This window comes from Xenopus tropicalis, chromosome 5, assembly GCF_000004195.4.
Source record: "Xenopus tropicalis strain Nigerian chromosome 5, UCB_Xtro_10.0, whole genome shotgun sequence".
NCBI lineage: Eukaryota > Metazoa > Chordata > Amphibia > Anura > Pipidae > Xenopus > Xenopus tropicalis.
Genome location: NC_030681.2, coordinates 128,862,008 through 128,874,712, shown reverse-complemented (window position 1 = coordinate 128,874,712; position 12,705 = coordinate 128,862,008). Strand labels below are relative to the sequence as shown.

At 43.7% G+C, this 12,705-nt stretch overlaps 1 protein-coding gene across 5 annotated transcripts in view; it reads right to left on the bottom strand.

The window, feature by feature from the left end:
* The window catches only part of agfg1 (ArfGAP with FG repeats 1), a 57,490-nt gene extending 45,885 nt beyond the window's left edge, over positions 1-11,605 (bottom strand). For 2 of the 5 annotated variants that reach the window (XM_012970409.3, XM_012970408.3), the window contains exon 1: positions 11,315-11,603. In XM_012970409.3, the coding sequence (XP_012825863.1) occupies positions 11,315-11,481 (167 nt within the window). In that variant the 5' untranslated portion in view covers positions 11,482-11,603. 5 annotated transcript variants of the gene reach the window in all.
* Between the last annotated feature and the right edge of the window lie 1,100 nt (positions 11,606-12,705).

Here is a 12,705-nt window from a genome sequence, read left to right as displayed (position 1 = left end):
CATTCAATATGGGTGGGTATTTGGTGTTATCTCCTAAAAAGCAGTCCCAGTTTCTTTTCATCTTCACTTAAAAGACCAGATACCACACTTCTATTAAAACCATAGGGCTACACATGTATTATGTTTCAGCTGAAGCCTGTGAGCAAGATGTGGCTATATAAAGTGACTTGTCCTTCTCTAGCAAAAAATAAAGGAATAAAAGAGCAGTGTTTCCCAGGCTCACGCTTGATATTCAGTTGTTGAAGTTGATAAAAATGTAAAAAGTAAATGATAATTTACCTAAACTACTGTCTGTCAGATCTAGCCTGTATTGGTGTTTTCCCTGTCAGAGGACAAAACATAATTGGGGGCATTTACTAACTTTTGTTTTTTTTTTTTCACGATTTGTAATTATTTGGTGTCAAAATACAATTTTGGCATGGAAAAAAATATTTTTCTTGCCCAATGTATCATGCTACAAAACAGCAACAAATCCAAAAGGAAAAAAATACACTATCTAAAAGCTGTTGAGATTACGTAGAAGTCAATGGCAAGTGTCCTTTTTACAACCAGAAGATCTTTCTTTGCTTTGAGGTTTTCAGGCTTTTTTTCGACGCTTGCATTTGTGCAACAATGCAAAAAAGTTGTGTTTTTTTCATGTCTTTTTTGTTTGTACTTTTTTGATTTCCTTCTTTTAATAAATGATTAGAAACGTGTTTCTTCTAGAAATGAGACTGGAGAATATGAATTGAGAACAATAATTCTTAAGATGGGCAAAACAGCCTGAGAAATGCTGCTGACTTGGCCCCTTTGAACAACCTAGCCATACATTCAGCTGAAAATCTGATATCTATTGGGCTGCTTAGAAAATACCACTGGGAGATTTCTATTGTTGTCTGGGCTTGCATGTTGGTGGCCAAACAGGGTGAAAATCCATTTATTTAGCAACCATTGCAAACGAGCATATCTTAAGCTGGCCATACACGCACCGATAATATCGTACGAAACCTCGTTTTGTGCGATATTCGGTGCGTGTATGGCAAGTCGGCGAGTCGACCGATATCGCAGGAAGCTGCCAATATCGTTCGACTCGCCGATTGGGCCTGTTAAAAGATTTTGATTGGGCGCCATAGAAGGCGCCTGACCAAAATCTGCCTACGGATGGTCGCACGAAAGATCGTACAATCGGCCACTAACCGAAACGGCAGATAAGGAGGTAGAAACAATAGGATTTCTACCTCCTTCTGCCGATTCAGCGCTGAAGGCAGATTTTGGTCAGGCGCCTTCTATGGCGCCCAATCAAAATCTTTTAACCTGCCCGATCGGCAAGTCGACTCGCCGACTTGATATACACGCACCGAATATCTTACGAAACGGGGTTTCGTACGATATTATCGGTGCGTGTATGGCCACCTTTAAAGAGTATGTTCAGCGTTACTGGATCATAATTCATTTGCATGTAATAGTTACAAGTTCCATTCCAATATGAGAATATCCTCCATGAAAAAGGTTTTGGTGGTCCTGGAAGAAATAAATTACATCTGGCATAGGAAAGATGAAATGGGACATTGTTCAGAACATCCAGAGGATTATCAAACTGTTCTACAAAGGAGGAGATGACTAGTCAAAGGGGCATGCTACATACAGTGTGTTAGCCAATATCAATGGTGATGTTGCCCATAGCAACTAATCAGCAATTAGAATTTAACAGTCACCTACAAGTTAGAAAACAAAAGCAAAGGTCTGATTGGTTTCTAATGGCAACATCACTGGTGATGTTAGCTTACACAATATAATAAATATGTACTTAAAGGAGAACTACATTCCCCTAGGCTATAAAAGCCCCTTAACAGGCCTGCCTCGACCCCCCCACACCTCTCCCTTATCGCATACTTTGTGACTTAAAAAACTGACCCCAACCTAAAAGAGCAGAGCAGTGCAGCAGCATACCTGAGCGCCATCTTTCCATTCAATCATAGAAGCTTCAGGTCTCTCCACCGATACGGACCCTGCTTGAGCATGCGCAGCTGGGGCCATCAGGAAATCAGCTTCAACTGCGCATACTCAAGCGGGGTCCGTGTCGGCGATAAGGGAGAGGTGAGGGGGGTTGAGGCAGGCCAGTTAAGGGGGTTTTTATAGCTGGTGGGTGTAGTTCTCCTTTAAAAGTATGTTCAGTTCTTGGAGAAATAAATCTGATTGATCTCTGCATACAAACAGAAAAATAAATACCGCTCATTGTCAGAAAAACTGAAGCAATCATACATTTTTGAATATTAAGAGAGAAATAAGAATATAAAGTCTCTTTATAGCATGGGACAACAAGACATAAAGTTGGACACGCCTAGGGTATCTCTAAAAAATGTATAGTGTAAAAGTCACACTGTTTACCCCGGGATTTCCCATGTTTATACAATAAGCCTATTTATCAGTGAAAAGCAGGTCTTTCAAGACAGCTCTATGGTGCTCTGTTTATCTAGCAATATAGAACCGTTTCTAGTGAAAAGGCATCGTGTATATTAAACACAAGGCATTCTCCTTGCTGTCTGTAAATAGTATTTCCAAGAGGCACAATCAGCAGAGCACTGGGGGATCATGTGCAATCTGTCCTTCATTCATCACTGTGTTAAAATATACTCTATAAAATAGATTAGAGCCCCAATTTTACTTTGTCCAGGGACTGCATCAAAACAAGGTAAAACTGACAGCAAAAAAGCGGTGTAAACATCCAAGGATGTAAAATCAGGGTTCTACAAAACAACATTTTGATTTGCACTGAATATTGAATACTTCACAACATTTGACAGAATACCAAACTGAACCCAAGCCCTAATTTCATAGGTGGCAGAACCAAGGGGCCCCAAAATTTCCCACCTGGTTCCAAAGGCTGATGCGGTTAGGCAGGGCCGCCATCAGAAATCACGGGGCCCCTCACAACAAAATTTTCTGGGCCCTCCTCCTCCCACGCCCTGCCCCCCAATGCCCCCCCCAGTGACCCTCCCATCAGTAGAAAGGACACACAAACATTGGTAGCCAGGGCCCCCTAATACATTGGTGCCCAGCAGCAGTGCTCCCATTATACATTGGTGCCCAGCAGCAGTTTGGTGCCCAGCAGCAGTGCCCCCATAATACATTGGTGCCCAGCAGCAGTGCCCCCATAATACATTGGTGATCAGCAGCAGTGCCCCCATAATACATTGGTGCCCAGCAGCAGTGCCCCCATAATACATTGGTGCCCAGCAGCAGTGCCCCCATAATACATTGGTGCCCAGCAGCAGTGCCCCCATAATACATTGGTGCCCAGCAGCAGTGCCCCCATAATACATTGGTGATCAGCAGCAGTGCCCCCATAATACATTGGTGGTCAGTGTGCCCTTCAGCCCCCTTAATACATTGGTGCCCAGCAGCAGTGCCCCCATAATACATTGGTGCCCAGCAGCAGTGCCCCCATAATACATTGGTGCCCAGCAGCAGTGCCCCCATAATACATTGGTGGTCAGTGTGCCCTTCAGCCCCCATAATACATTGGTGCCCAGCAGCAGTGCCCCCATAATACATTGGTGCCCAGCAGCAGTGCCCCCATAATACATTGGTGCCCAGCAGCAGTGCCCCCATAATACATTGGTGGTCAGTGTGCCCTTCAGCCCCCATAATACATTGGTGCCCAGCAGCAGTGCCCCCATAATACATTGGTGCCCAGCAGCAGTGCCCCCATAATACATTGGTGCCCAGCAGCAGTGCCCCCATAATACATTGGTGCCCAGCAGCAGTGCCCCCATAATACATTGGTGCCCAGCAGCAGTGTCCCCATAATACATTGGTGCCCAGCAGCAGTGCCCCCATAATACATTGGTGCCCAGCAGCAGTGCCCCCATAATACATTGGTGCCCAGCAGCAGTGCCCCCATAATACATTGGTGCCCAGCAGCAGTGCCCCCATATACATTGGTGCCCAGCAGCAGTGTCCCCATAATACATTGGTGCCCAGCAGCAGTGTCCCCATAATACATTGGTGCCCAGCAGCAGTGTCCCCATAATACATTGGTGCCCAGCAGCAGTGTCCCCATAATACATTGGTGCCCAGCAGCAGTGCCCCCATAATACATTGGTGCCCAGCAGCAGTGCCCACATAATACATTGGTGCCCAGCAGCAGTGCCCCCATAATACATTGGTGCCCAGCAGCAGTGTCCCCATAATACATTGGTGGTCAGTGTGTCCCGCAGCCCTCCCAATACATTGGCGACCTGCAGCAGTCCTCTTCGGCTTCTCCGATGGCTTCAGTGGCTCCTCTGGAATCTTCGGCAACATCTCCAGATCCTTCATGGGCGACGGCTCCGCACGTCTGTCTCCACGCGAATGGAGACAGGCCCTTTTATAACGTCACCCATACACGCGGGGCGCAACCAACCAATGGCAGGGCCCGGATTTTATTAAAGGGGGCCCGAGCGACTAAGAAAACTGTAGCACCGCCGGGCCCCCTTTAAAAGTAAATATTGACCGGGCCCGGTACAGCTGTCCCCGCTGTGCCCCCCTGATGGCGGCCCTGCGGTTAGGCAGCCAACAGGTAAAATAGTTTTCGCTGCAGCAAAACTTAAGCTGGCCATACACGCACTGATAATATCTTACGAAGCCCCATTTCGTACGATATTCGGTGCGTGTATGGCAAGTTGGCGAGTCAACCGATATCGCAGGAGGCTGCGGATATCGGTCGACTCGCCAATCGGCCAGGTTAAAAGATTTTGATCGGGCGCCATCGAAGGCGCCTGATCACAATCTGCCTTCAGGGCTGAATCGGCAGAAGGAGGTAGAAATCCTATTGTTTCTACCTCCTTATCTGCCGTTTCAGCCCAGAACGGTTAGTGCCCGATTGTACGATCGGAAATCGCCACGTGTGTGGCCACCTTTACTCCCTCCCTACCCAATTCTGTCTGCCTCATTTGCATATTTAAGTCTGAGTGAAAAAAAAATTGTTTTCCGGTCCAGGGACCTTTTTTTTGATTAGCACTGTGCCGCCATCTTTTGAATATTTCCAAAGGCTCCCTTGTGGCTCTCCGGTCCTTGCACATGTGCAGTATAGTAAAAGTGGAAAATTGCAAATCTGGAAGTCTGAAGAAGATGAAAATAAGAAAATACAAATAAGATAGCGGCGTGATATTAGGTAAAAACGATCCCTGGGAAGGAGCAATTATTTCTTAACAGGCACACAAGTTTGGGAAAAAAAAACTAGTCATTTATTATATTGCGGGGGATGCCTAACATTTTATTTTATAGTACCCTGTCCTCACTGTTCTCCCAAGACCCTTTTTGCTAAGAACATCACCTGGCTTTTTATTTTTTATTCTATGTTTTTCAGGGGACCAAAAAAAATTGTGTAAAATTTGGAAAATGCATTATATATTCATGGGACCACAAAAACCACAATGTAAAACGAAGAAAACAAAACCAGGATGTACATTTGAGGTTTCATTGTATTTATTTGTCTCCTGCTGCATTAAATTTTTCCCCACTTTTTTTCTTTCTGGGGAGAACACTGTTCCTTGTCCTTTAGTGTTCCAGTTCGGATTTTTTTTTTTTTTTAATCAATTTTAATAAAGAAGAGATTGTTATTTTTATTTTGTGGCCCTGTGGATTTCCAGTGTGCCTTGTGACCCCTTTTTTCTGTTCATGGACGGTTTCCACTTCTTAAGCTGAGGGTCTGGGGTTTGTGCACCTGGACCAACTACTGAATTTGGTAAATTGAATTACAATGGGTACAAGTGGCGCATTTTTTGTGAATGTTGATTACTCCAGTTCGGCTAAACACACAGGTCAGTGGCATATCAGGCTATCTGCTTATAGCAAGGAGTCCAAGCAAGCTGATCTACTGATATAAATGTACAAAGAGGTTTGGTGGCGGATTTTGGCGCAGAAATGCGAAAGTATGCACTTTTGTGCCTAGTTCCTATTTTTTTCCTCTCCCTGTGTTTTGATGCAGGCAGGGAAACAGCCATGTGTGCCATTAGCCTTATGTTCCAAACTGAACACTGGATTCACTGCATCCCTATTAGCAATGCAGGGCCCCTGTAAGAGATGAAGCCATTTAGCACAGTTGCTCAGCAGTTATGCCTATATATATGGTAATGTCAGTAAGTGACATAAATGGCACTTGTGCTATAGGTATAAATATAGAATTAATGACAGTAATCCATGAAAAATGTGAAAACAAGAACCGTGCTTACAACATTAGGGTGTAGCCTGCTCTCAGTACTTAGTACTGCCAGGAGATCTCAATCCAAACATTCACACCAGAGTTTCCATGGAATCATGCTGGATAAAAGAAAACAGAACGGCAGCTACAGATGTCAGACACGTGCCAAAAAGCTTCCACAGAAGAATGCAGAGGCGCAACAGTCTATTGGGCGAGTATGTATGGCAGTTCTGTAGGAAGACTGTCAGCATGCAGCAAACATATTCATGTATACCCTAACTGAAAGCTAAGCGCCAGATGCTGCTAGGAAATCCCTCAGGGATGCTTAAACCTCAAATCTTTAAAAACAGTTCAAATGCAGGAAACTGCCTGAATTGCTAGAATTTCCACCAGATATAGTCATTCAGTAAGGAAGAAAAATACTCGCTGAAGTCACTCCACAACTGCTCTCTGATCTGGAACCTTAATGGGATCTCCACCCAAAAACTGATTTTGCAAAATGAAGGAAAATGTAATTCTAAGCAATTTGCCAATAAACATTAAACTTTCTGGGTTAGTTTTAATCCCATTTCTGACTCCTGAAACAATGTAACCAAAGCAGCTGATTAAATGACCTGGAGGAGAACTGACTTCTGTTTATAAGCAGAGAACAGAAATGCATAAACAAATCCTGCGTTAGATTGCAATTACACTTACAAAGAAACTTTAAACCCATCAAAAATTTGTAATATATTTATATTGGAAAGTTGCTCAGCAATCAACCCCCTTATTCTGCAAGCCTTAAATTAATTCAGGACTCCTGTTTGTTATAAAAAGCTGCATAACCTGGCCCTATATAAATACATAATTATTAAAAAAACAGGCATCGGCGTAGATCTGCTTCAATACAGGTATGGGATCTGTTATTCGCACACCTGTTATTCAAAAACCCCCCCAAAAAATCTGAATTACAGGAAGACCATTAATCATAAACTCAAATTTAATAAAAAAAATTAACATTGAAAATATGATTTCCTTTTTCTCTGTAATAAGACAGTACCTTGTATTTCATCCTCGTAAATATAGTAAATCCATACTGAAGGCAAAACAATCCTATTGGATTTATTTAATATTTAAATTACTTTTTAGTAGAGATATGGAGGTCCAAACTCCAAAAAGACCCTTTTCCTGAAAACCCCAGGTCCCGAGCATTCTAGATAACAGGTCTCATATCTCTACTAAATCCATATGGGGAAATGTTCCACTGTGCCTTTTAGCGATGTAATTTGCCTATAAATTTTGCTGCCAAAAAGGCCAGCAGTGGCTTTCTCTTCCTAGGCCATGTTTCTGAACCAGATGTTATGGACCCGCATTCTTTAGCCCTTGATTATGAAATGTTTGTTGAAGAATGCTTACTGTTCTACTCTAGCAACATCTGCCCCAATGCTGAAAAACAGTATTAGTCTATGATGTATACGAACATTTGTCACTGCATCACAGAAAGACCAACTGCAGGTAGGAGACATGGCATTGCAGAAGCACTCCTACAGTAGCCACTACAACAGAATACAGTTTGTGCAATTGTGCCATGCCCTTTTCAGACTGATCAAGCTCCTTTCTGAAATCCACTTAAAATGGGCCAGGCTTTAAAACGCGGCACTGCTGAAGGTTAATCAGTAACCTCAATAACTGACGGACTAAATGTGCCTAGCACAGGTTAGTAGATTGTGCCCGTTAGCCAGGATTTCTGTAGCAATTAGGTACACATATAATTAACTGTAGACAAAAATAACATATTGCACCAAATTAACAGTTACAAAAAGGCATAAATAGATATTTCTAAAACAATAATAAATAAAATAAAAATAATAAAGAGTCACTGTCTATCTGGGAAAGCTATCATCCCTATCTATATATTTTATTGACAGTAGCATTGCAAAATAACAATGGTTTTCTAGAAAAATTATCTGTTGATTTTTGATTTGTCTGGTCATGTATAATTCTGACTTTCTTCAACCTTGGGTTTAAAATGCTGTCTGTAAACATCACAACCTAAAGGCAATTTAAATTCCAAACTGACGATCTGCAAATCATAACAAAAGTAAAAAGTGAAAACTGCCTCAGAATGCCACCCACATCCTTTCAAACACCTTAGACAAGACACTGCCTCTGAGCCATGTCCCTACCTCCACTCTTGGCTGTAGCAAACATGCACAGATTATGCACTCATGTGTTCCCCAGTAAGCAACTATGGTGGCCCAACACACAGCCAGTGTGGGCCACTAGGACCAATAATGAGATCAAAAGAACTGTCAGTGGAAATGACTGAGTGAATCATATGAAATTAAAGCCCAATTTCACTGAAACCTCCTATTACATATTTTGGTTGACTGCCAAAACAATCTTGGTCCCGAACTAGGTAGGCCAGCACTTTTGAGTACAGATGCCAACACCTGCCCTATTAACAAAGCTTTTGTACCCTTGTCTGTCCTGTATAAAGCCTTACTGGTTAGATTAGTAGTTTCTACCTTATTTACAGCCTCAAGTAAAAAGAACTAACATGCAGGCTATAGTCAATGCCTATTTTCATGCAATCCCCTAGATTCACTGGCCAAGACTACCCCGCCCTACTTGGTGAGTGCAACAAACCACACAAATACACCTTGCTGCACCTACAGATCAATAAACAATACTTAATAGGAAAACATTAGTTACATCCATCTCTACTGCAAAAAGAAAGGCAACACAAATGTAACGTACATGAGTATTGTGCATAGTTTCTAACAGGGAAAAGAACATTTGTAGTACGAGTAAATAAAAGAAATATAATAAAACAATGGGCCTCCATATGAAAGAATAGCCAGGCTGAGGGTGTAACCAGCAAAAGCAAATTCCATTGCACAATATACCAAACGTGAATCTTAAAACACAATTATTTTTTTGAAGAGAAATGCACAGCACATGCAACACACATTTCTAGTGCTACAAGGCAGAAATGTATAAACAAAAGTATAAGATAATAATTAAACATGATGTTTGCAGTTATTTGGGTCATTTTAATTATGTATTTTAAAATAGAATACCCCTGAAATTGGTACATCTGCCATCAGTCTAACGTCTCCTTCTACATATAAGATCTCCAGGTTTTATAAACACATAAGAAAAGTATGTTTCAAAATAGCAACTTTTTTTTTTTATGAACACCGCGACCTCAACAGCTGTGTGCAACTATAGGCAGTACCCCCAGGCTAGGCATGTCTCCTCTAGTAGCGCACCCCTAAGAACATGTAGAATTCTTTAGCTACTTCATAACAAGGAAAGAATTGCTATTATACAAATCTTGTCAAGGAAAGAACTGTTATCATCCAAACCTTACTCTATAAAGAATTTAAATTACAAGAGGTTGGCCAACAATGTAAAAAGTAGCTTGTCTGCCAAGGTTGTCCTTTTTCCTACATGATACAGTTTAGCACATACTTTAATGTATTCTTAATATGGATATAAAGTTTTATTTTGCTTTTAACCTTATCTGTTCTCTCCAAGGGTTTCCGTGTTATGTGCCAGTCATGAAATATACGGTACCACATTATGATAAAATCACACAATACATAGAAGCTTATGGAGTGTTTGGACAGGCTGAGGGCAAAACAAATCAGATTCTGACCACTGCTGCAGTGCACAAAATGTCCTAGTGCTCAGAATAGCGAAGGACATGCATTCATATTTTATCACAGGTGTCAGAATTAATGCAGAACCCCCAAACTCTTACGCCAACTAGAATCTATTTACACTGAAAAACCCATTTATAACCCTAAATTCCAGAGCAAGCATTTCTGAGAGGTGCAAATGTGCCAACCCCAGTCGCTGTCATAGGCAGTACATTCTTATGCTTTTCAAAGCTGGTGACTGGCAAATAAAGGGATGCTGACTGCTCCAGGTCTAAGTGAGAGCACCACAGCAGTCAAACGCCCATGTGTGCCATAGTCCTAAGGGCCCTTACACACAGGTATTTCAGCCCATATTCCCTTGCATTGGAACGTTCATGCGTTCAGCCACAGGGAACGCAGGAAGAAAAGCAGCCCATTCTTCAAACTACATTGGAAGGTGGTCATCTTCCAGCTGGCATTTAGGAACTGCAAATGCCAAACAGCAAAGCTTAGGGGATTACATCATAGAAGTCACAACATTTTAACCAGGTCTAGTTTCTCATAGTAACCCAAAACAGCATTGCTTTGAAACAACTGACCAGTACATGCAGTGAGGCACAACCAACTGTGCCAGTTTATATATATATATAATATATATATGATATCTATATGGAAAAGTTGCTTTGCTTTGGGAGGGTTAGATGAGCTAATGACAGAAAACACCACTACTGTCCTATTAATAATATAGATATATTGGTGCAATGAATGGCGCAAGAGGTGCCACAGTCCATTTCATTTAGAAGGCAGTGTTAATGTGTAAGTTATATGTCCTATGATCGTGTATTACAGCAGAAGAAATAACTATATTGTTTCTTTAAGGTTTTTTCTGGAGGAGGAATAGGGTTAACAAATAACCCAATTTTATCGCCTTTGTCTCAAGCCTCAAGCTTTATATAGAGAAGCCATGAGTCCCGTTACTCTGACAGCTCTCACTTGAGAAGCACCAGGAATGCCAAGGGCCACATGTTCCTTGCCACAGATGCTGCCCCTCATGCCACCTTGCCACATGGCTTTCATGGAATTCCCCAGCACTGTAGCACAAGCCATGGCTGGGAGATGAGTCCATGCTCCTCTGTCATAGCCATACAAGGCAGGGCACCTATAAAGTTCCCATGCCCTAGGGCTTACTGGCTCATCTGCAATACCCCATGGCTACACAGAAACCAATGCACCAATTAGCCACCAGGCCAGCAACATGTGTAGGTTATAAGGTTTCAAAGGGGGCGATCTGTCACAACTGTCATCCCCTGGCCTTTCCGCTAGACCTGGGCTCCACTGCAGCTATTGCCAAACTACAAGTCCCAGCATGCAATGACAGCTGCAGGTTTAACTAGCGACCTATAACACTGCAGAGGTACAGAGCTATCCTATAACCCAAGGAATCACAGTCAAACCCCGCAGAAACGCAGCCCCTCCCACGTCCCATTGCCCTGGCCAGGTAGCGGTATTTTGGCCGGCTACTCACAGGATTCCGGAACAGGACGTGCACACGAAGGCCCCCGTAGTCATATTGGCGTATGTCGGGCCGCGCTGATCACAGTCGAAACATTTGCGGTTGTGCGGGAGGCTGGTCATCTCCCGAAGCATTTTGAGATGCTTCTCCTCCTGCTTTCGTTTCGCGCTGGCCGCCATCCTTGGGGGCAACTCACACCGGGAAACACCGGGCGGCACCAAGCGGGCACAGCCAAGGGCCAGTGACGTGTGGGAGGGGGCGGGATTGGCGTGACGTCTGACGCTAAGCGGGGCGGGGCAACACTAAGATGATGGACAGAACCAAGGAGGAGTCATAAAGTTCTCCATAGAAAGTGAAGGCAGCAGCGGTACTGGGTGCGGTGATGCGCAGCGCATAGTGGGCGGAGCCATCTGTAGTCTGAGTTTGGTGAGTGAAAGTGCAGGAAGGAGATAGGTCAGTTTCCGGATTCTAGGAGACGTTGCCTAGCAACGCCTTGGCGAGCTTCTCGGTTACTGGGGGTGACTGGAGATGTCTTATGACAGGAAAAAACGTGATGCTTTCTATGGAAAACGCACATTGGTTTACCACAGCTAAATGCCATAACATATAGCGACTTGTTTGTCTTTCATTCTGCAGGGCTACTCTTAGTGGTGCTAAGATGCATGTGCCGGCTTGGCTGCCGCTTTCCAGCTGCTGCGTTTGATTAAAGAAATATGGGGTTAATGTAGCCAGTGTATAGCCACCTTGTGGCACCCATGCTTTCCGCGTCCCAATTGGCTTCCATTCATTTAAGGACGCAGTGTGGCCCCCAGCATATCACTAACACTGTGGGCCCCAAGCATATCACTAACACTGTGGGCCCCAAGCATATCACTAACACTGTGGGCCCCAAGCATATCACTAACACTGTGGGCCCCAAGCATATCACTAACACTGTGGCCCCCAGCATATCACTAACACTGTGGGCCCCAACCATATCACTAACACTGTGGGCCCCAAGCATATCACTAACACTGTGGCCCCCAGCATATCACTAACACTGTGGCCCCCAGCATATCACTAACACTGTGGGCCCCAAGCATATCACTAACACTGTGGCCCCCAGCATATCACTAACACTGTGGCCCCCAGCATATCACTAACACTGTGGGCCCCAACCATATCACTAACACTGTGGGCCCCAAGCATATCACTAACACTGTGGGCCCCAAGCATATCACTAACACTGTGGGCCCCAGCATATCACTAACACTGTGGCCCCCAGCATATCACTAACACTGTGGGCCCCAACCATATCACTAACACTGTGGGCCCCAAGCATATCACTAACACTGTGGCCCCCAGCATATCACTAACACTGTGGGCCCCAAGCATATCACTAACACTGTGGGCCCCAAGCATAT